Raw genomic sequence first — 23,821 nt, 5'->3', positions numbered from 1 at the left:
GAAAACGAGTTTCCTTTGCTGTTATGTCATAGTCTCTGTTGTAACGAAAGACATGCGTTGACTTCGTAGGTATGGCTACAGCAACCTGTAAAAACTTTTTATTGGTTGACAAAGAGAGAGTAGGATTTGGTAGCCTTTTCTCTTTCTGGCGACTTGGTCAATATATTGCTGATTTGTCTTATTTTTAATTTGCTGACAGCTATGGAAAGTGTAGTCCAGTACTGTATTTGAATTCTGCTTAGCCAAAGAATGTATCCGTTGCACTATTTTAAACATCAAGGCGTTGTCATTTTAAAATCACAAGGGAATGTTAATGGAAAATGCTTGTTTTTAAACAAAGGAACAGTGATTGTAACAGTTCATAAAGTGCAACAAAATTTAGAATCCCACGTTGTAGTGATACCTTTATTGAGACAACAAAAATGTCCAAAGTACATCACACTAACTTTCAAAGCTTCACTGGCTTCTTCTTTAGGCAAAAGATAGATGCAAAAATAATGCAGGGGAAAGAAAGTGTGTGATGTTGTTGTTAGGGCATCTATATTGTAGATTGTGGGGGTATAGAAAGCATGTGCAGATATAAAGTGAGGCTTGTTTGGCCATAAGCAGAGTCAGAACAAAGGCAAAATGACAAACTGTTTCTCCCCAGTAAACAGTGACAAGCAACAACAGATGATTCATGGTTTGCTGCTCAAAATTATTAACATATTTCTACCTTCAACTTAATTTTAATTCACCTTATTCGTGTTAGATTTTAGTGGAGCCCAATCCTATGTACAATTACTTGGAAGTTTCTACTGAGTTAGTAGGATTTCTAAGATCTTAGTAGGATTTCTAAGATGGTGTATGAGTGGTTCTTAACAGCGAGGAATATCTGTGTCAAAATGATAATATCACCTACATGGGATAGTTCTATCACTTCATAAAACCATTGTCAAATTGAAAGGACATAATCTGTGTATGCCTTTAAGGATACTGATTCACTCTGTTGTAACAGATGGTCAGTGCTATCATGAGAATTATTCACCTGTTAGCAAAGAGGGTAAGCGGGAAACAAGTGTTTCAATAAGAGATTTGCGTTTACATTGTCGTTAGCTATATTGTGCTGTGGAACATTTGCTATTTCTAAAATGTATTGCTCCGTTAAATTTATCAACATAATCAATACTAATACACCGTCAGTCAAATGAAATAGTTTTAAAATTCTAAATGTATTTGCAACAGTTACTGAGATATGTTGAAATTACATGTGTTAACAGTCTTTATTACATTCATGGTTTTCCCCTAATATTTGGACAATTTAATGAATTCTACAACTACATGGAAGAATGGTTCGCTGAACTGAATGGGGCTTACTCCTAAACTGAATTGCACTGCTTACTGTATGTGCTTTAAAAGTCATATATAATTCTATTTAAAAGTAAGCCCCATTCAGTTCAGCGAACCATTCTTCCATGTAGTTGTTTGATTGCAGTCGATAAGTGTACTTTTCCAATCAAATATTTCATTTTTGGCTTTTAGCGAAAGCTTCTGAAATACTTATGTAAAATGTAAACTTAACAGTTAACTTGAATAAGTTTTATTGAGTAGACATAGTTTCTGAATTTGTTTATTTTTGTTAATTTAGAAGATTGGAATTTTTTTAGTAAACTTTCCCAACTCCAGCAAATTAAAATCACTATGGGGACTCCAGTTGGAACTTATAATTTAGTTTAGGTCAACAGTATTGCCATTGAATTACTGTGTCAATATTAATTGGAGCTGAATGGAAAAGCAGTGTATGAGAGACCAGCTGGTAGGCATCTGCCTGCTTTATCTTTTCCTTTGCCGTGGGTGATGCTGAATGCCTTTATCTTATCAAGTCCAGGTTTGTGAAGTTTGCCAGAATAATAACATTAATGGATCTACATTGCTTAAAAAAATACACTGTTTAGTGTGTTGACTGACTTTATATTTCACTACGTACTTGTTAAGTAAAAACAGTGTGACACTATTTGAGAATGAGTACTAAATACTGCAAGAAACTGATTCTGAAATGAATTGTCAAAGGATACTTGGGACATCAGTTTCTTCACATGTGAAGATCCATTTGAGCACTAGGTTAACCAATCACTTTTCTAGAGGCTTAAACTGAAAAGTGAAAGGGACTGTCATCCTGTGGTAGATGCACTTTCTATGGAAAATGTTATAGTTTCATTATTCCCCTCCCACATTGCAGGTTAAATTTTAACTGTTAAAAGATATTGTGTAGTAGGCTGGAACTGATGCTTTAAAGTCCAAATACAAAAAAACTTGGCCTTTCAAAATCAGTGTCTGTCTGAATAAAAGAGTGTTTTATAGTGTAATAGTATCTATTCTAATTGTAATTGTACTCTTATTTAACTAGAAGGAGCATTTTACTGAACTTGATTCCAAAAGCAAAGTGTTAATGTATCTTATTTATTTGATATCTTTGACTCCTTGGTGGGAACAGTGGTACTGTTGCTTACAATATTTTCTCATTAGGATTATGTGTACAGCTTCTACATTCCTGTGTAGCTCTAGTTTAAAAAGACAGAGACTTGAGTGGTCATAGGAATTTATGGATTGCATTTGTGCAACCTCTGAGAAAACAGAACTGCTTGCATAACTGTTCCTATACTTGTGTAGTATTCCCTTAGGATTCCACTTTTTTGTGTATCCCTGCCTTTATATATATGTACAACAAAGTATTATACTAATAGTACTCCTTTCCACAGGAATTAAGCACGATGGAACAATGTGTGATACTTGTCGCCAACAACCAATAATTGGTATTCGATGGAAATGTGCAGAATGCACAAATTATGATTTATGTACAGTGTGTTATCATGGGGATAAGCATCATCTGAGACATCGGTTTTATAGAATAACTACCCCAGGAAGTGAAAGGTAAGTTTTACATTCACACTTTAACAAACAAAAATGTCTGTATTATCGGTCAGGAATAGTCTCAGCACCACTTAAAATGCTGAAGGTGTTCAGTAAATTGAAATGCAAGTTGCTTTTAAAAAAAATGTTAATAATAATTAATTAATTTCTGAAAATGAGAGATTATATTGAAGAGATTATATTGAACAGTTTATTTTTTATCTGGCTTTTAAATATATATATAATTCAATATTACATTTTAGGGTATTACTGGAATCCCGTCGTAAATCAAAGAAAATCACTGCAAGGGGAATCTTCACAAGTGCCAGGGTAGTACGAGGAGTTGATTGGCAGTGGGAAGATCAGGATGGTGGCAATGGACGTAGGGGCAAAGTAAGAGTTCAGAGTATCTATGTTTATTCCTATGTCTTTGATGAATAATTTGGCTAGGTATCAACTACAGATGGTGGGTGAAAACAATGGTTCATATTTTTTTTGGTCCATCCTTGGAGGCTTCTAGATACAGATGAATTCCTGATATGTCTAGGAGATTTTCTCACTGATATGTCTATCAGTCCTGCCAAGGTCCTTGCATACCTCTGAAATGGGTATTGAAGTAGTTTGCTCTGATAAGCTATTCTGATTTGTAGAGAGCATGTAATAATTGGTTGGACTGGATGGCCCTAGTGGTCTCTTCCAACTCTATGATTCTATGATAATTTCTTGGTATACAGTGCGCCCGCGTTATACGCGGACGCACTATACGTGGCAGTCAGCATATGCTGAAAGCCACAAGGGAGCTGTGTGGGGCGCAAGGGGCAGCGTGTCCCATTTAGATGAATGGGGCATGCATCTGAGGCGCACGTGTGCCCCCGTGCCACCACTTCATGCACAAGCCCCATTACTTTCAATGGGGCTCAAGCATATGCGTTTTTTTACACGGTGGGGTCCGGAACGGATTCCCTGTGTAAAAAAAGGGCACACTGTACTGAGATGCTGATAGAAATGAAATTAGTGGTGGTTCACTGTAACTAACATCCAGTACCTGTTCCCGTCATGTTTAGGGCAAAACCAAAGATAGCTGTAGTCAGTGTTCCATTTGGTGCTGTTAATAATGGATATATTTCAGCTTGTGCAGCTTCTGGACATGGAGATACTACGTCATAGTTATTGGCCTTTCAAAAATATTCTTGATCCTTGCCTTTCATTGTTAATTCTTTGGGTGTTTTGACTACTTGAGTCATAGAGATACATATCTCAGAAAAGGTGTGGTGTCCTCATTTTGGGGTAAGATTGTGGAACACATAATAGCCTTGCAACTGAAGGTGGTACTGGATGTTACAGATTGCTTGTATCTATTGACTCTCAGAAACCTCAGCCAGCTTCTTGAGAAAATTGGGAGAGTTGAAACCCAAAACAACTAGAAGATGAAAGTTGAGAACCACTGCTTTGGGGGCTTAATGAGATACTCCTGAATTTTTCAGTGGGTTTTAGTACTATTGACTATGGCATATTTTAGGGATCGCCTGCCAAATTGGAACTTGGGACCACTTTATTTCCACTTCTTTCTGGAGTGTTGATAAGAGGTTCATGCTACAGGATGGATGCTCCACCTGTGGCCTTTAGCTTACAGTTTTTTGAAAAGAATTCAAAGATATAGCCGTGTTAGTCTGTAGAATCAGTATGTAGAGAAATCTTGTAGCACCTTTGAGACTAACTGAACGAAAGAAATTGGCAGCACATGCTTTTGTAGACTTCAGTCTACTTCTTCAGATGTATTTGGTAGAGTTACATCTGAGGAAGTAGACTGAAGTCTACAAAAGCTCATTCTACCAATTCCTTTCTTTCAGTTAGTCTCAAAGGTGCTACAGATCTCTCTGTGTACAGTTTACTGAAAAGTTCCATGTTGTCATCTACACTTGGAAACATCTGTATCAAGTTGCAGGGTGAGGCCACTGGATGTTTGACCTGAGGTATCCTCAACATACTGATAAGTTTACTTCACATTTCTATCTAATTATTCCAGGGAAGCAGTGGACAACCTGTATTGAAATAGATCAGAGCAAACAGGTTGAAGCCTAATCTAGATAAAATGGAAATACTGCTGGTGATGAATTTCTCTGATCTGGATGGACCAGAATTATAGCATTGGGACATTTTTGGGTCCAGGGCTAATCCCAGAAGGACATCATAGTGGGAGTCAATTAAGTCATTCTAGGAAGGGTGTTTCAGAACCCGGGTGCTGGCCACCAGTAATGCTGTCTCTGACGGGCAAAAACTCTTCAGAATTTTAGATAGTGAGAGATTTTTCCATTGTGTGCTACTTGATCCTTTTATCTAGAGATGCCAGGTTTTGTACCTGGGAACTGATACTTGCAAGCACATTCAGACCAATGGTCTGTCTACATAAATGAACATAAATGCAATAGCACCCTCTTGCATGTGTTCTCTAGTATTGAGAGCCAAACTGTCTCTGGTAATAGCCTATTAGTAGAATATAGCCATCATGACTATGAGACATTAATAGCTTTTGAAGAATTAGACTTCCATGTCCACTTTCATTGCAGAATGCTCTCTGACTGAGAGTGCAGTGGTGGAAGTATAACCAATGGTCACTCTAACTAAGTAGCCAGAAGGATTGAAAATTGTTGCTTTGTTGTGTAGTGGTTTGGCCTAACACTTCTGTGACTAAATCATTTGGTTATCATAAAGAAGACACCAAATCAAGCAAGACGGTTTTCAAAAAATTCTTGATTGTTGTTATTTCCTGCCTCAGTCTCTGAGGAGAGGCGGGTAAGAAATAAATACTCACTCTCCATTCAATTAGCTAATATACTAAAGAATAGTTGTAGATTATGGTCATCACAGTGGTCCTTATTATAAGCACTTCCATGTAAATATGGTTATGAATTAACAAGAACAACAACTCATAACCATACTTACACAGAAGTGTTTTTATATTGTTTGTATATCGTCTAATTGAAAAGAGAGTTTGGATGTTAATTTCCTGAGGCAGAACATGCTAATCATATTTGTTTGTAAGCAAGTTTTCTTGGAAACTTCCAGGTATGATTTAGTTGTAACATACCCTGTTGTAAAAATGAAACTGTTAACAACAGAAGTCCTCTTATCCATTCTAAAATGACAGCTAATCATTGGGACTAGAAGGAAGGCCTTTTGGTGGCTGTACCTTTTACATTCCTAACCCAGTGATAGCTGCTTTGCTGCTTGCTTAATCGTCTTTTAGGCCCCATGCAGACAGGTCAAAATAAAGCTGCTTCGGGTCACTTTGGAGGTATGCTGTTTAAATGATGCATGCGTACTAAGAGTATGGAAGCCACGCCAAAGCTATGATCCAGTCCTAAGGAATGGAGCGCAGCTTTGGCGCAGGTTCTGGACTCTTAGTATGCATGCATCATTTAAACAGCATACCTCCAAAGTGACCCGAAGCAGCTTTACTGTATTTTGGTCTGTCTGCATGGGGCCTTAGCCTTCCTTTTTGAGGGTGGATTCCTTAGGTTAAGGGTTTTAGTGCAATTTGAATTAGTTTTTAACTGATGTTTTGATTATTTTATTTTTCTGTTTTGTGTGTGTGTGTGTTTTGTTGCTTCTTTTGATTAATAGCCATGTTTTCTTGTGCATTTTATTTTGCTTTGTCATGGTAGCTACATTGAACTTTTTGAAAAGGTAGAATATAAATGCTGTAAATAAACAGTGAAGGTTAGTGTTCTTATCTGTAGACTGTGGATGAAGGTGATTTACTTTTTGGAAACAGACACATATCCTTCTTCATTTTGCTAGGTAACTGAAATCCAGGACTGGAGTGCATCTAGTCCACACAGTGCAGCATATGTTTTATGGGACAATGGAGCGAAAAACCTCTACAGAGTTGGCTTTGAGGGCATGGTAAGAAGTAAAGCTGTACAAAGAGTAAAACTGCTTCATGAAGGAAGAATAAAATGGCATGTGCTGTGCTATTATCTTCTTTTGTAATATCCTTCTGTCAGTTTGCATGCTATTAGGATCTTCATTGTTCATACAGCTGTAGGGATGGCTTATGCATATGCAGTAGTCTGGTCTCAGTTTAAACATACAGACAAAGTGGGCTTCTGTCTCAGTCTTAACCACAAGTACTTTTGTAAATAGGATGTTTATTTTTGAAAGCAAGATGGACAGAAATGGTTAGATGTGAAGATGGCTAAAAAGTTTTCAATTCCCAGTAATTGTAAATACTGTATGTTCATTATGGTAATTATTTATTTACATACTGTAAGGTAATCTAAGATTTTGCTGGCTGTATGGTGTGCTGGCGGTCTGAGGACTTTGATGAAGTTCCAGTAGACTTTTCATATTAATGTCTGCAAAATCACTACAGAATCTAAAGCAGAAGTGGGCCAAATAATATTTTTTCTTTTCTTAGAAGTATAATTATAGATCAGTTTGGAATATTTATCATTAGAATAAAATATTTAATAAGTTCACGATTCATTAAACAGTAGGAAGATTCCTGATACAGCAATATATGATTACTAGACAAGTGCACTTCTTGGCATTCGTTAAATTGTTATTCTTTTCTTTTGAAACTTGTATTGAATAGAAACCATTGTCTTTCGGTAAACAGCCAGTATATTCTAATCAGCTCTCAAATTTCCCCATTTTCTACTTGGAAACAAAATAATCTGCTGATGTAAAAGTTCTTCATTGCTTTGCAAATTGTTTGCTTCTCTTTCTCACGTAACCAAATGCTTGGTTTCTTATAAAACATTTACATGTTCAGTATCAAAATTGAAGTTCTTCTGAAGTTTTGTTTGTATTCCTCTCATATTAGTGTTGTGTATACTTTTCTTCCACTAAATTGTAAAGGAAGCAGTTTTTATTTTCTAAAGAAGTTTATCTGAATACAGCGTGACTTAATTGACCTTTTAATCCTTTTTAAAAGATTTATGTTTTACATGTTCAGGCAAAGCTATGACTTTAAATATTGAGAAGCAATTCAGTCAGCTGCATTCAAGCACATACTTTTTCTAGATATTTGATTCATTTTGAAAAGACTGAATTAGGAAGAGGCAATAAAATAAAAAGAATTTCAGTTAATCTTCGTAAATATAATATCAGATGGATGCAAAACTTACATATGATAATATGGGAGTGCAAATGTACATATTTTCTGCCTCATAGCTGTATATTTAGGAATCTTCTGCTCTTGGAAGTTTCATTTTGAAGTATATTTATCTAACTCAGTGGACAACTTATTATTCTTTTCACCCTGCAATCTGCCAGCACCTCACATTTACTGCTCTGGACCTTTTTTCTCCAAGTAATAAAGAAACAGATCTTTGCTGAGGCCCTTGGTTGGCCTATACACCACCTGTCCCTTTGTTTGCTTCCTTAGTTCCAGATGATATGAATTAAAGGATTCTTCTCTTCCTATTAGCTTCACACTTTAGTGTAATGTGCAGTGAACAACTTTTGTCCAATGGGAATTACTTTAGAGATATCACCAGATGGCTGCTATTCGGGTTAGGAATAACAAGAACAACAGTCAGAGAAGGGAGGACATAGCAGAATTTGTTGCTAGGTGTATTTGCTAGAGTTACTTTTGAAATAAATAGCCTGTGTATCCTGTAAAGGCACAGTGAAAATATAGAATATTGTATTGTGGTGCTGCAGATTACTGTAAAAACAATGCAAAGTATTATTTGTAGATTATTTTAATTTATATGCAAAGAAAGTTTTATTTTGACTTTTTTACAAAACCATAACAGATACGTTAAACTTTAGGAGTATTTTGGGAAACAGTCCTTAATGTGGCATTGTAACTAGAGCAGCAGAGGATGATTACATATCTGAGTTGAATAAGGTCTTTTGTGAACTGAATGTGAATGGAGAGGGAATGTGGCACAAATATATCTGGGATTGGGAAAGAAATGTCTGTTTACAGACATCTCTATATAAACAGGTCCAGGAGTTTCCTTTGAACTGGTATTGCTTTTTTGACACTAGGGCATATATCCCAAACAACATTTAATAAAAAGGGCAGTGAAGAAGAAAGTGTTTTGTAGCTCAGGTCTGCAACTGGGATTGGGTTAGCCCAGTTGTAGTCCTTGAGCTACAAACACTTTCTTCTTCAAGAAAAATTAATTTTAGGAAAGGACCTTTTTATCAGTAGTGCCATCATTATAGGTGGAGTTCAGGGAAGGCACAGCAGGAACTAAATGAGGAAAACCATTCTTGATTTCAAGTCTGTGTCAAGAAAAATACCAACTATGCAAAGGTGTTTACATTTTAAATACTCTGTTCCTTAAATACCTTGATATATGCATTGTATGTATAAAGCTGTTCCACTAAGGCTTGCTTCTGAGTAGACAAGCATAGAATTCAATGTTGCTTAGCTTGCCTAAAAGCTTTTGCACTGAAATTTGAATAAACATGCTTAGAGTTGAGCTGGGCTCTGCAGGCTTAGTGAGAAAATTTTTAAGTGATAAGCATCTGTGCATGTGTATGAATATGCAAGTATGTGCACATATTGTAGTCCCTAGCATACCCTTAATACAGCCCTTTGGTTGAAGACATTTTTGCATCCTTGGCAGAGGGTAAAGCATAGTTCTTCGTGGTCTCTCTGAATCACACAAATGGGTTATTCTGTGCCTGTCAAGTTGGCTTCAGAACTTTCTGGAATCACTAGGGAAGACTTTTTGGCAGTAGCACCTCCCATCCCCTATATAATGCCCCAGTCTTCGTGCCCTTTCTCAATTCCTTTTGTCCAGCTTGAAGGAACTGCATTTTGTAGCAGCTAAAAGAAACTGCATTGGCTACCTTGCCTACTTTTCTTCTTTATAGTTTCTGTGCCTCACACAAATGAGTTTTATGCCTAAATAGTAGATCATCATAGATTACTGTTTGACAGAGCCACTGCAGTGCAAATACCAGTTTAGCAGCAGACAAATAATCTATATTGAGATAGTTAAGGCTAATATTTTCTGTTGTTTTTAGTCAGACCTTAAATGCGTCCAGGATGCAAAAGGAGGGTCCTTCTACCGTGATCACTGTCCAGTACTTGGTGAGTTAGAAGAAATATAAACTGAATTATTTGTATGGTTATTATATATACTTAGAAAGCTTACAAGCTTCAGTGTAGGAAAAATGGTGAGTAGAGAGACACATGATAGAGGTATATAAAAGTATGCATAATGTGAAAAAGAAGGCATTTCTCTAGAAGCTTGGGTCATCTAGTGAAGAGAAATGGTGGAGGTTTAAGGTATAAAAAGGTAATACTGTTTAATACAACACAGAGGTAAAGTATGAAATTCACTGCTACAGAATGGAATGATGGTTTCCAATTTGGATCATTTAAAAGGGGATTGGATAAATCCATGGAAGATGGAGCCATGACTGTCAAAATCACTATGCATCACTTCCCACATCAGAGGCATTATACATTTATATATCAGTTATTGGGGAGTATGAGATAGAAGGTACAGGTGCACTCAGGTCCTGTTGGCAGGCGTCCCTAGGCAATTAATTGGCTAGTTTTTAAACAGTTTGTACAATTAGATGGGACTTTTGTCCTATCCAGCATGTCTTTTCTTATGTTTATATGTTGCAAAATTTACTGAACTCTGAGAATTTCTCTGTATGGTTTGGAAGCCTTAAATTAAGATAATAATGTTCTGTTTAGAGTTTACCATAATTAACAGTTCACAGCCTGTTCAGCTTGTGTTAGATTTAAGTGAAATACTGTTATCTGAACTGCTTACTGACTGGACTTCTAGCATCTGCACTGATAAATAGCTATACTGCTTTATTGAATTCCCAACCTGTGCGTCAACATGAACAAGATAATGCTATTAGAACAGGAGGTCCTTTTTTTTTGGTATGATGTTGAATTCATTATTCCTTTATTATTTGTGAAATTGTATTTGCATGATTAAAATTCCATCTTGTCCTTTTATTTTAACTTTAGGTGAACAAAATGGTAACAGGAATCCTGGTGGACTACAGATTGGTGATCTGGTAAACATTGATCTTGACTTAGAAATTGTTCAGTCTTTACAGCATGGTCATGGAGGGTGGACTGATGGAATGTTTGAAACCTTAACTACCACTGGCACAGTTTGTGGCATAGATGAAGATCATGACATTGTTGTGCAGTATCCAAGTGGCAATAGGTATGTTAATTTCATGTATTTCCTTAAGACAGTTTTTTATTAATGTTTGGTTAGTGTTCAGAAGTTCCACTTGACTATTTTTGCATCCCAAAATAAGAAAGGGGATACAGACATGTCTCCTACCAAACCTAATAAAATGGATCATAGTTCTTGCATTTTAAATTTTGATTAGAATACAAGGCACAGAAATTAAAGAAGTAACCTTTTGTTGTCTGTATTTTGTACCAATGTATTTCCTTTAGTCTAAGTAAAAGAGCTGGAAATTCTGTAGTGTTCTTAATGACATTGGGCTGTGTGCAGTAATGTCAATTTACTAGTGCAAACTGCCAGTACTTTTTCAAATCTTTGGGGCATCATTTTCTAGCCAATTTCTTCCATTATGAATTATCCATTAATTCCAATTCTCTGCTTCCTAGCTTTGTGGGGTTATGCATCCTTTAAATTGGAGTGAGTAAAATGTTGTGATTTAGGTATTTGGTGGCCTGCAGTTTGCTTCCCTCCTGATTTATGTATTGATTGGTTTATATCACACCTTTCTCCCCATATAGGACCCACAGTAGCTTGCAATATCAGCCTAATTTATTATCCTATACACATAGACTTTACAATTAATTATACAGGCTTGGGCTGATGAGGCAGACTTTGCCCTATTATTGCTGTTACTACTCAGGAAGCAATGTGGGCTTTGTTTACTTGGATTTTCAGAAAACTTTTGACAATGTCTTGCTGATCTTCCTGTTCATAGACATATTAACACTCAGGAGACTCTTAAAGATTATTGAGATGAAATTTACTTCTGGGTTAGCCCTACTGGCTCTCTGCATGATTTGTCCTTCTCAGTCTGGCTGAAGGAGAAATCTACTATAGTGGGTTATTCCTTTTGCTTCCAGTTCCTTTTATTTTGTTTATGATTTACTCAGACGTTATGCTAATTGATCTGTGACTGTCTCAGTCTTTCCTAAATTTCAATTTGAAAATTGATGTGGCACATGAATCTTCTTAGATTTCTTGTAAAATTCACAGTGCTTTCCCTTTAGCTAATAGACATAACTATGAAAACATACTTGGATTTTTGCAAAACCAAGCAGTTGCATACTGGCAAACCTGTTACTAGTGCAGTTACATAGCTACTGTCCATTAAAATACTAAACTTCACTTTTCTTAATAATGTTGCAAGTAACTCATCTTTTGTAGGTGGACCTTTAACCCTGCTGTCCTCACCAAAGCCAATGTTGTCCGAAGTGGAGATGCTGCTCAAGGGGCTGAAGGTGGCACTTCACAGTTTCAAGTGGGTGATCTTGTCCAAGTTTGTTATGACTTAGAAAGAATCAAACTGCTTCAAAGAGGACATGGTGAATGGGCCGAAGCAATGCTTCCTGTAAGTATATACATATATGTCTGTTAATCTGAAATAAAAATACTAAAAATACTAAAATACAATACTGTAGATTGTGATATGAGTAAATTTACTTTTAAATTTTGTAGCTTAGATAATACTTTTTTGGGATGAGAAGTAGTGCAGAAAGGAAGTAATCTGAATTTGTATGATGCATAGGTACATAACTTGGTACATTTCTACTGTTCTTGCTATAGAAACAAGGTGCTTTAATGTTGTAATTATGAACTACCCATAGAATATCTTCTACACATATTTATATTAATAAAGCTTCATTACTAAAACTCATCCTGTGTGTGAGCTCATGTCAGTGTTAGGATGCTTGTCTTATGATGATCTAGGTCAGTTATTCCTAAAGTGGGTGGTATGCTCCCACCTGGGAGCAGTGGAAAGATCCAAGAGGGTGGTGAAGGAAAGGGGGCTGATAGGAGGGCAGTGAGGAAAGGGGGCATTAAGGGAAGTGTTAGTCAAATTATTGGCACACAAGAAAGACAAGGGGAACCAGCGGCCCACTGCTGCATTCACACATGAGAGCAGAGGAAGAGGTGGAGCATTGGGTACTGCTGGGGTAGATGCTGCTAGATGCTGCACAGCGAGTAGACCTATGATCAAGAAATAGACATGGGGGGCAGTAGGGTTGTTGCACAAGAGGAAAGAAGGCAGTAACCCAGTTTGGGGACCACTGACCTAGAAGCTCCTAACAGAAAGTTTTGTTTTAATTTCCAAAGCTAATAAATTGATTCATCCCCCTAATATGCATTCAGAGAAGCTTGATGACCAAATGTTAGGCTTGATACTTCATCCCATCAGTACCTGAAAAATCATGAAAACATTTCAGGCCACTTGGTTTTGATACTTTGTTGCTTCTTTCTTAGTTAAATGAAATACTAGAGAAGGATCACGTTGATGATCTCACTCAAAAATAATTTGGCTGCACATAGGACATGGAAGGAAGTTCTCTTTCTGTAAATGCAAGACATAATTAGGTCATTTGGAGAAAATTTATTGTCTTCTGTTGGTGGGGTTTTGAAAGGCTTCGAAAATTAGAGTTGCACTTCATTGCTGTAGCTTTACACAGACATTCAGCAATCTTTTGTATTCAGTTTAGTAAATATGTGTCTGTTTTTAATACCAGTATGGTGTTCTATTAGTGTTTTTGATACCTGTATTACAGTCCGTCCTTCCCTTACGCAGGGAATCCGCGTAAATGAAAAAACATGGATGTTCAAGCCCCATTCAAATGAATGGGGCTTGTGCCTGCGGAGGTGCGTTGGCGGTGCGTGGAGTGCACACTGTGGGAGCATGCACCATTGTTTCCTTCCGGTGTTCATCTCCTTCACTTCCGGCGTGGCTTCCAGCATATGCTGGAAGCTGCATAAAACGCGCCTGCGTATAACACAGGCGCACTGTATAAATATTGATAAACATTGTTCAATTTCTGGTCTTCTCAAAAATCCCAGTGTCATTTAAACCAGAGAAATCCCACAGTAGGTGTTTTATTAGGGGAAATTGTCTAGTAATAGATTTCTGAAATTAGCAGAAAATAACCTGTCTTTCAAAACAAATTCTTAGTGGAAATGAATAGAACATTTACAGCAGAATTAGGCACCGTGCACCCTTTTAGCTTTTACCCTGCTCTCTATTGATGGTTCATGCTACAGTTTATACACAACTTGACTGAACTAGAGAGACAAAATATCCTCATAGTGCAAATAACTGTATTTGTTTAGTCTTTTTAAAAATTAATCATATGTGCTGGGGTCTGTCTTGTCTTCTATTTAGACTTTAGGGAAAGTTGGAAGGGTCCAGCAGATCTATTCAGACAGTGACTTAAAAGTAGAGGTTTGTGGAACTTCTTGGACATACAATCCAGCTGCTGTGTCAAAAGTAGCATCAGCAGGCTCTGCTATAAGCAATGCATCTGGTGGTAAGTTAGACTCTTACTCTCTATGTGATTTGGAATTTTTAAGATGTTTTTAAAGATAAATAATGTACAATAAAAGTACTTTGTGAAACTTCCAGAAACTGATCTTTAATAAATAATAATAATAATAATAATAATAACAACAATAATAGTAATAGTAATTTTAATTTTTTTTTAAAAAATTGTTTTTAGGATTAGTGAGAGTGTAGTTACATACTGCATATGTTCAGAAATTTATTGAAAGAGTAGTTGTGTATTGGATATTTCAGTTACTTATTGAAAAGTGGCACATTTTAATTGTGTTTTATTGTGTGTTACTGTAAGCTGCTTCAAAAGGGCAAAAAGATACAAGATACAGTACAATCCTGTAGGCATTTCTGTTACAGATATGGCTCAGTTAACAAAGTGGGGGGAACAGACCATCACAAAGAAGCAGCTTAAAGCCATCCCCGCCCAAGACATCTTGGGACTGTGGCAACTACATGCCGAGGTCCTGAGGGTGCCCTCCGCCAGGGGCCCAAATTGGAGTGGAAAAAATTGCTCCTTTTTGGCCATGGGCCTAGCTTCGGTTTGTCTTCCGTGTGTCTTGGGGACATGTGTCATCTAATTACCATGCCCCCAAGCCATGCAGAAGCCAGCGTTTTCAGCCTGTCTGTTCGGCCCCGAAGTAGATGTGTTCATAGTAGATGTATGCATTACAGTGGGCCCTTGGTATACGCGGGGGATCCCTTCCGCCCCCCCCCCCCCCCCCCCGCATATACCAAAATCCGCGTATGCTCAAGTCCCATTTGTCCCCAATGGTGGGGACAAAAGTCCCTGGCCTCCCCTCCTCTCCTCCCTTCCCTCCCTCGCCTCCCTCCCTCCCTGCCTTCCTCCCTTCCCTCCCGCTTACTTACCTTTTGGTGCTGCTCAAATCTGCGGATGGCAAATCCGGCTGTACTTTTTCAACAGAAAATTTGGTAACAGAGAGGAATGACATGGAATGAATAGTGTAAGGTTTCTGCTATACAAAAAATATGAGCAATTCAACATGTTTAAGCAAACTTTTTATTCAGAACTAAACAATATACACACATGAAATGAAATAACCAGGTCAGATAAGCCTTGCCTGAATAAATAAATACATTTTGAACCTTCTGGAGACCATCTGAAGGCATCCTCCAAAATTTACCCAGGGATGACTTTTTTTTTCACCAGCCTCCATTTTCCTTATGGTTTCCATTTTGGTGGCCACCCGCTCGTTGCTCCACTGGATCGGGACTGAAACTGGTTGGAACCAAGAGGATATGACGGGCTTGGCCCATGGTATCCTGCGTATCTGCTCAGGCCTTCAGTCTTTCTCTGTTCTTCTCTCATCTTAACTTCCTGCTCCCTTGTCTTACCCCACCAGTTTCCTTCTTGCTTGCCATTGTTCCCAACACATGGCTTTCCCTTCCCTTTGAAGTTGGTGTATATTATTTACATCACTTCTCACACCTCCTTTTGCCAAATTTGACCTTTTTGTATTGCTCACAAATTTCTATGCATCTTCATTTTATTCCATAATACTTGTGCCGTCTTACCACTAATTTGTGCTCTAATGTGAATTGTGACTTTTCTCATCTACATAAACTGCGAGATGGCAAAGTAGTGCACACAAAATCAATTCTGTTCTGAGAATTCTCTGCCATAACTCTTCTGTTTCTGCTGTAGGGAAGTATTGCTGCTTTTCAGGAGACATTATTTACAGGCAAATAGCAAATCACAATGAATCTTTAAACACATTTGAAATGTTGATTCCCCCCCATCTAGTTTATTCAAGTTTATTCAGGTACAGTGATTCTGATAAAACTGTTTCATTTGATGATCACAGAGAGATTGTCACAGTTACTGAAGAAACTGTTTGAAACTCAAGAATCCGGGGATCTTAATGAAGAACTGGTTAAAGCAGCAGCAAATGGGGATGTAGCCAAAGTGGAAGACTTGCTTAAGAGACCAGATGTGGATGTGAGTACCTGATTTTCTAACTCCTGATGCAAAAGGAAATTGAGAGCTTCCAATCTATTACTCAGAATTTTTGGAAAAGCAGGACACATAATTGGTCAAATGTAAGGATGTTTCACAGTCTTTACAATTAGAACTGTGGCAGTGAATGAAAGGCAGTGATGTGCATTTTCTGCGGAAAGTAGCACTGGGAAATAATCTAGAAAATTTTCCAGTGCTCTCACTAATACTCTCTAATTTTGCATGTTTGATTTAAATGTTATATTCAAATATATTTAAATCTTTATGTGTAAATTTTTTGGTAATAAAATAAAGAGAATAGCATATTGTTTTTGTTGCTATATGCCTTCAAATCCTTTCCAACGTATGGCTACTCTAAGGCAAACCTATAATGGGGTTTTCTTGGCAGGTTTCTTCAGAGGGAGTTTGCCATTGCCATCCTCTGAGACTGAGAGAGTGTGACTTGCCCAAGGTCACCCAGTGGGTTTATAGGGCCAAGCCAGGATCTATTCAGACCTAATATTTCAGGTTATTCCAACATTTTAAAGGTAGCATTACATAGATATAGTGCTTTACTTTAGCATAGCCAGTTAATGAATAAGATATGGGCATTCGAGGAAAAAAATAATAGCACATTTGTTGTCAAAAATATTTGTATAATGTAATGGATTGCCTACATAATGCTAATCTTAATTGAATTTTCCCTCTAGAATATATGAGTACAGTTCTCAGCATGCATACATGTTTAAGCTTAATTGACTTGATTAACCATGTATTTCAGGTGAACGGGCAATGTGCAGGACACACAGCTATGCAAGCTGCTAGTCAGAATGGACATGTTGATATTTTGAAATTGCTTCTGAAACAGAACGTGGATGTAGAAGCAGAGGTATCTTAATATTTAATTCTTCAGTTTAATACTAGTAGAAGTACCTTACTGTGAACTCAGTAATGGTAAACACAGTCACTTAAAGCTTGTAAATAATTTAAAATTGCAGTTATTGCTCTTGGGTGAGGATCATTTTTACATCTTCATACATCTTTTTATTTTCATCTGTCACTTGTTTAATTAGAATATTGAGCAATTGTTTTAATCAGGTTCTCTGTTATTAGTCATCAGTGGCTTGATAAGGCATTCTTTTTACTTTATTTTAAATGTAAACTTACTTTAATGTCCTCCGATGTCAGAATAATAAACTGATGTGATGCAGCTTATTTTGAGGGTTAGCAACTATTAATTGTAATGTCAAACACATAAAGAGGGAGAAGGTATGTGATCCTGCTGGTTATACGATTCCTAAAAATATGATCTGCGAACTGGTCCCTGTGTTATAGTTTGAGCAGACTACAATGCACATGCATCATATGCGGGTGCGCTGTACATGGCTTTCAGCTTACGCTGAAAGCTGTACCACTGGAAAAACAATGGTGCGCATGCCTGAGGTTGGAGCATACGCGGTTTTTCCCTTACGCAGGGTCCCCCGGAATGGATCCCTTGCATAAGGCAAGGTCCCACTGTATTGTGTAGAATAGTAGTACATTTTAACAGTAAAACAACTGTTGCAACTGTGGTTTAGGTACCACAGAAAGGAAACACTGTTTACTGCAGATAAGAAGCAACTTAGGTAGGTGAACTTGGATGATCTCACCAGCATGAACAAGAGAATCTCTTGCGGGGAGTGGAGGGGGATGAAGGGTCTGTTTATCAGCTCTGGGTTTTTCCTTGTTGTTTTGCAGAGGAAAAAGTCAGTGTGGGAGAAACTTATCATTTGCTCCTCCAGCTAGAGAACCAAAACTGAGAAGGAAGGATAAGGGAGGGGGGAAGGGAGAAGGAGCCTCTTTGGCGGACTTTGCACCATAGCTGGCACTTTGAGACACTCCTTCAACAACAAATTATTAAAGAAATGGGACTCTGAATGGATTTCACTTGCAGAGGGGTCTGACTAACAAAGCAGCAGAGGAATGACATAAAACTCTGGGATTCCAAAGGATGGTGGCGACTCTTTGGTGTTTGCTCAAAGAGGGGAGGGGAGCAGTGATGACATTGATGTAGACACCCTTGACTTACCCATGGATCATATTAAAATCCATAATTTTGGTCTCAAATCATACCCTTGACTTATACATTAGGTCGACTTATACACAATTATATATGGTATTTTTGATATGTTCTCCATTTTCAATATCCACACATATACATATGTATAGAGAAATACAGTGGACCCTTGCCTTACATGGCGATCCGTTCCCCCCCCCCCCCGTAAGATGAATTATGTGTATGCTCGAGCCTCGATGAAAATAATGGGGCGTGGTGGCACATGCGCACCATGGGCACGTGCACCATTCCTAGGATTGTAATTGTGCTTAATACTATTGCACCAATTTGCTGATTGTGTGTGAAGTGTAAAAGTCAAAAGTTAGAACTATTGTTTAGGGCAAAAGTAAGATGCTTAATTCAACTGAATATTGATTTTTAGGACAAAGATGGAGACAGGGCTGTTCACCATGCAGCTTTTGGAGATGAAGGAGCTGTGATAGAGGTTTTGCACAGAGGCAGTGCAGATCTCAATGCTCGCAACAAACGCAGACAGACACCTCTTCATATTGCTGTTAATAAGGGTCATCTCCAAGTAGTAAAGACATTACTGGACTTTGGTTGCCATCCTAGCCTCCAGGTATTTCAAATTGTTGTTTGCTATTGATATTATTCTGAGCATGTAAAATTTTCCATTTTTTGGATTATAACTAATAATGGCCACTAACTGTGGTTCACAAAAGTAATTTTAACAAACCGAGGCTTTATTACAGAAAAATGTATGGAAGCATGGTATATTTTTGTATGTGCATAACAAAAATGTAAATAAGGTTATCCACTTAATTTACTATTTCTGTGATTGTATGTGCTTTTAGGTCACCTGCTGATTTATAGTGATCCCATTGTACACAACTAGGGTTTTGTTAGGCGAGTTCTCAAGGTGGTTTTGCCAGCCACCTCACATTTGCTATTTAATTTTGGTTTTAAATAACTTACCCTACTGTGTGCATTTATATGAAGGTGTAAGTATATGCAGTCATAACACAGATCTGTAGCAACAATTTGATGGGCTTGGCTTGATCTTGCTATTGTGGGTTCATTTACTTGTTTGTTAATATGTTTACGTTTATAGCACAGGTGGTCCATTCTTAGGGACCTTTCTATTCTTGCAGGCTGCTGTGGTAATGGAGCACATAGGTGCAACATTTGATATATACAGATTGACTACCCCTTATCTGAAATGCTTGGGAACAGAATTATTCTGTATTTATTTTTTATATTATTGTTGTTGTTGTTATATTTTGGAATACCTGTATTTGTATATATGTAAGACACTATACACAACACAAGTAGCATAATATGTACTGTATTTGCAAGGCTGGAGAGAGGTGAGAGGCTGAAGAGAGATGGAAAATCTGTGAAATGACAGTAATTCAAGCACTGAGCCCAACGCAAATCCGTGCCTCCCGCCATTTCACAGATCTTTGCATCTCTCTCCAGCCTCACATCTTGTTCATAATAATAATAATAATAATAATAATAATAAAACTTATTTTTATCCTGCTTTTCTGTGACAAGACAATCAAAGCGGCTCACGACACATTAAAATATCCACATTCAACAGTATGTCCCAAATTCCTCCCTTAAAACAGGATTAAACATGTTACAATTAAAAATGGAGATTAAAATATCTATTAATAACACAATAAAAAAATATAACGAAGACAGAGTGGTGGGCTAATACATGATGTGAGGGCGATTATTCTGTGGCCGAACACTTTTATTCAGGAAAGGCCTGCTGAAAGAGATCCGTCTTGACAGCTTTTTAAAGCTTTTGTTCATTTGCTGTTTATGTTGTGAATGAGCCATGAGGCTGGAGAAAGAGTAAGGATCTGTAGACAAACGAGCAGGAGCCCTGCAGCCACCACCTTGAAGGTGGAAGCGGGTGACCTTTTTAGCAACTACTCTTTCAAGAAACTGTTTCTTGCAATTATTTTCCTCTTTATTTCCGATTGAAACAATTCTTACAGCTGTAGGACATACTCAGGAATGCTGTCTCTACTTATTTTGTCATTCATACTCTTAAAATGTAAAGTAGCCATAATCTAAAGTTTACATTCTGAAGAGGTATACTGTTACTAATGGTGCTGATGGTGTAGTTTACTAGAATTGTGTTTCACTAGTATTCCACATCAGCACCAAAAGGAATAATCCAAATAACAATCAGCCTACTCTTGTGTTCTTAGGCTTTTAAGTTAATTTGGCTCTCAAATATCTTGGAAATTGCCTCTTTTCCTACACTTCTAGTATGATCTCCTTCATATGGCCACAGCTGCAGTAGGTTTTCAGTATAAGATATCAAAATGTCACAGTGAGGTATTACAATTTTGCTCTCTTACTTTGGGAATGTTGTCATTTAGAAAGTTAATAATAGGATTTTCAAAATACCTTAAGTATCATTATTTAAATTTCTCAGAGATGGATACATAAATTCTAGTTACTTTAATCTAGGAATGAATGATTCTGCAGATTTTGCAGAGAAGATGGCACAGTGCTAACAGGGGACAGAGAAAAGGCAGAATTACTCAACACCTTCTTTGCTTCAGTCTTCTCAGAAAAGGCAAAGGGTGCTCAACGTGAGGATAAAGGAGCAGAGGACAGAAGAGGGGAATTTCAGCACAGAATAAGTAAAGAGATAGTAGAGGAATATTTGCTTAATCTAAATGAATATAAATCTCCAGGACCAGATGAACTACACCAGGGGTAGGCAACCTTTTTGAGCCGGGGGCCGGGTTACTGTCCCTCAGACAACTGGGGGGCTGAAGCCAAAAAATAAATAATTAAATAATTTTAAAAAAAATTTAAATATATAAATAAACCAGGACAAATGTAGGACAAAATGTTCAAATGGAAGACACTTTTTTAAAAAATATGGAGGACACGTGAAAAAAATTGCTGATTTTTTAAAAAAATGTTAATATAAATGCATGTTTCTGAGGCTTCTATAGACAATTGCCCCCCAAAGGCCCTGGCGAAATCGGCGGCAGGATCGGGCTGGGGCCGGTCCCAAGGCCTCGCCGGGCCGCATCCGGCCCGCGGGCCGCAGGTTGCCTACCCCTGAACTACACCCAAGGGTATTAAAAGAACTGGCAAATGTAATATCGGAGCCATTGGCAATAATCTTTGAGAACTCCTGGAGAACAGGAGAAGTCCCAGCAGACCGGAGGAGGGCAAACATTGTCCCCATCTTCAAAAAGGGAAAAAAAGAGGATCCCACCAATTATCGTCCAGTTTGTCTGACATCAATACCAGGAAAGATTCTAGAGCAGATAATTAAACAGAGAGTCTGTGAACATCTAGAAGGCAATTCCATAATCACAAAAAGTCAACATGGGTTTCAGAGAAACATGTCATGCCAGAAAGATCTAATCTCTTTTTTTTATAAAATTACCAGCTTGGTAGATGAAGGAATGCTGTGGATATAGTATGTCTTGATTTCAGTAAGGCCTTTGACAAGGTTTCCCATGACATTCTTGCAAACAAACTTGTAAAATGTGGGCTAGACAAAGTAACTGTTACATGGATTTGTAATTGGTTGACTGGCAAAACCCAAAGGGTGCTCAACAATTGATTCTTTTCATCCTGGAGAGAAGTGACCAGTAGGGTCCCACAGGGTTCTGTCTTGGGCCCAGTGCTATTCAACAACTTTATCAGTGACTTGGATGACAGAACTGAGGACATACTTATCAAATTTTCAGATGACACTAAACTAGGAGGAGTAGCTAATACTCCAGAGGACAGGATCAAAATTCAAAATGACCTTAATAGATTAGAAAGCTGGGCCAAAGCTAACAAAATGAATTTCAACTCAGAGAAATGTAAGGTACTGCACTTAGGGCAGAAAAATGAAATGCAGATGGGCGAAACCTGGCTTAAAGAGACTACGTGTGAAAGGGATCTAGGAGTCCAAGTTGAACATGAGTTAACAGTGCAATGCGGCAGCTAACAAGGCCAATGTGATTTTAGGCTGCATCAATAAAAGTATAATGTCTAGATCAAGGGAAGTAATAGTGCCACTCTATTCTGCACTGGTCAGGCCCCACCTGGAATATTGTGTCCAGTTCTGGGTACCACAATTTAAAAAGGATGTTGAGGAACTGGAGCATGTCCAAAGGAGGGCAACTGAAATGGTGAAGGGTCTGGAAACCATGCCCTATGAGGAATGACTTAGGGAGCTGGGGATGTTTAGCCTGGAGAAGAGAAGGTTAACAGGTGATATGATAGCCCTGTTTAAATATTTGAAGGGATGTCATATTGAGGAGGGAGCCATCTTGTTTTCTGCTGCTCCAGAGAACAGGACCTGGAACAATGGATGCAAGCTACAGGAAAAGAGATTCCACCTCAACATTAGGAGGAACCTCCTGACAGTAAGGGCTGTTGGACAGTGAACACACTCCACCTTCCTTGGAGGTCTTTAAGCAGAGGCTGGATGGCCATCTGTTGGGGATGCTTTGATTGAGAGTTCCTGCATGGCAGGGGTTGGACTGGATGGCCCTAGTGGTCTCTTCCAACTGTATAATTCTATGAGATTTTACTTTTGAATTTTGGCATTTTCTTACCAAATATTAACTGAATGAAATTCATAAGCATCTGCACTAGGCAAATTCAATAGACTTTCAGAATGCTGTTCTCACATGGAAAGGACAATACACTGGTCCCCCGGGTTACGAAATACCCAGGTTACGAAATTTTCGGGATACGAAAAAATCCCATAGGGATTTATTGTTTCGGCTTACGAAGGTTTTTTCGGGTTACGAAAAAACCCCGGCGCTGTTTTAAATGGAGCCGCGGCACAGCCGCGGCTTTTTCCCCATTAGCGCCTATGGGCTATTCGGCTTACGAAGTATCCCGGGTTACGAAAGCGGCGGTGGAACGAATTAATTTCGTAACCCGGGGTACCAGTGTATTGTGCTTGCCTGGTATGTAGTTTTAAAATTGAGACGCATGAGAAAAAACAGCTGGCAGCCCCAATTCAGCCAGAACATCGTTGAATACTGAGAGTCTATTGAGATTGCTTTGGTTTCTTTTCTTTTTTTTAATTAATTTTTATAATATTTCATAAACAAATGTCTTCTTACATTCTATTACATACTATTACATTTTAAAACATTATTTTGTATACCCCTCAGTGCTCCCCTTCCCTGGAGCCATTTCCATCCTTATATTCCATCCAAAATTTCAGTTCTTCTGGAGGTAACCTTCCATCTTCTTTTCTCAATGCTTTCTCGACAAATTCTTTCCAAATCCCTTCAAAGTCATTTCTTTTCCATAGTCCTTTTTTACTTTCAATTTACATGTCAACTTATCATTAATAGCTAATTTCCAAACCTCTTTGTACCAATCCTCCACTTCTACATCTATTTTCG

At 37.9% G+C, this 23,821-nt stretch overlaps 1 protein-coding gene across 1 annotated transcript in view; it reads left to right on the top strand.

The window, feature by feature from the left end:
• Nucleotides 1-23,821, top strand: part of LOC121917277 (E3 ubiquitin-protein ligase MIB1-like) — a 63,043-nt gene that overhangs the window by 1,723 nt on the left and 37,499 nt on the right. Inside the window, 10 exon segments of the mRNA XM_042443063.1 lie at nucleotides 2,739-2,910; nucleotides 3,153-3,282; nucleotides 6,691-6,795; nucleotides 9,883-9,949; nucleotides 10,853-11,057; nucleotides 12,252-12,435; nucleotides 14,236-14,380; nucleotides 16,230-16,363; nucleotides 17,142-17,249; nucleotides 18,838-19,035. Of these exon segments, the coding sequence (XP_042298997.1) occupies nucleotides 2,739-2,910; nucleotides 3,153-3,282; nucleotides 6,691-6,795; nucleotides 9,883-9,949; nucleotides 10,853-11,057; nucleotides 12,252-12,435; nucleotides 14,236-14,380; nucleotides 16,230-16,363; nucleotides 17,142-17,249; nucleotides 18,838-19,035 (1,448 nt within the window).

This window comes from Sceloporus undulatus, unplaced genomic scaffold (assembly GCF_019175285.1).
Source record: "Sceloporus undulatus isolate JIND9_A2432 ecotype Alabama unplaced genomic scaffold, SceUnd_v1.1 scaffold_14, whole genome shotgun sequence".
Classification (NCBI taxonomy): domain Eukaryota; kingdom Metazoa; phylum Chordata; class Lepidosauria; order Squamata; family Phrynosomatidae; genus Sceloporus; species Sceloporus undulatus.
The sequence above is the reverse complement of the archived record's forward strand: the minus strand, read 5'-3'. Positions and strand labels throughout refer to the sequence as shown.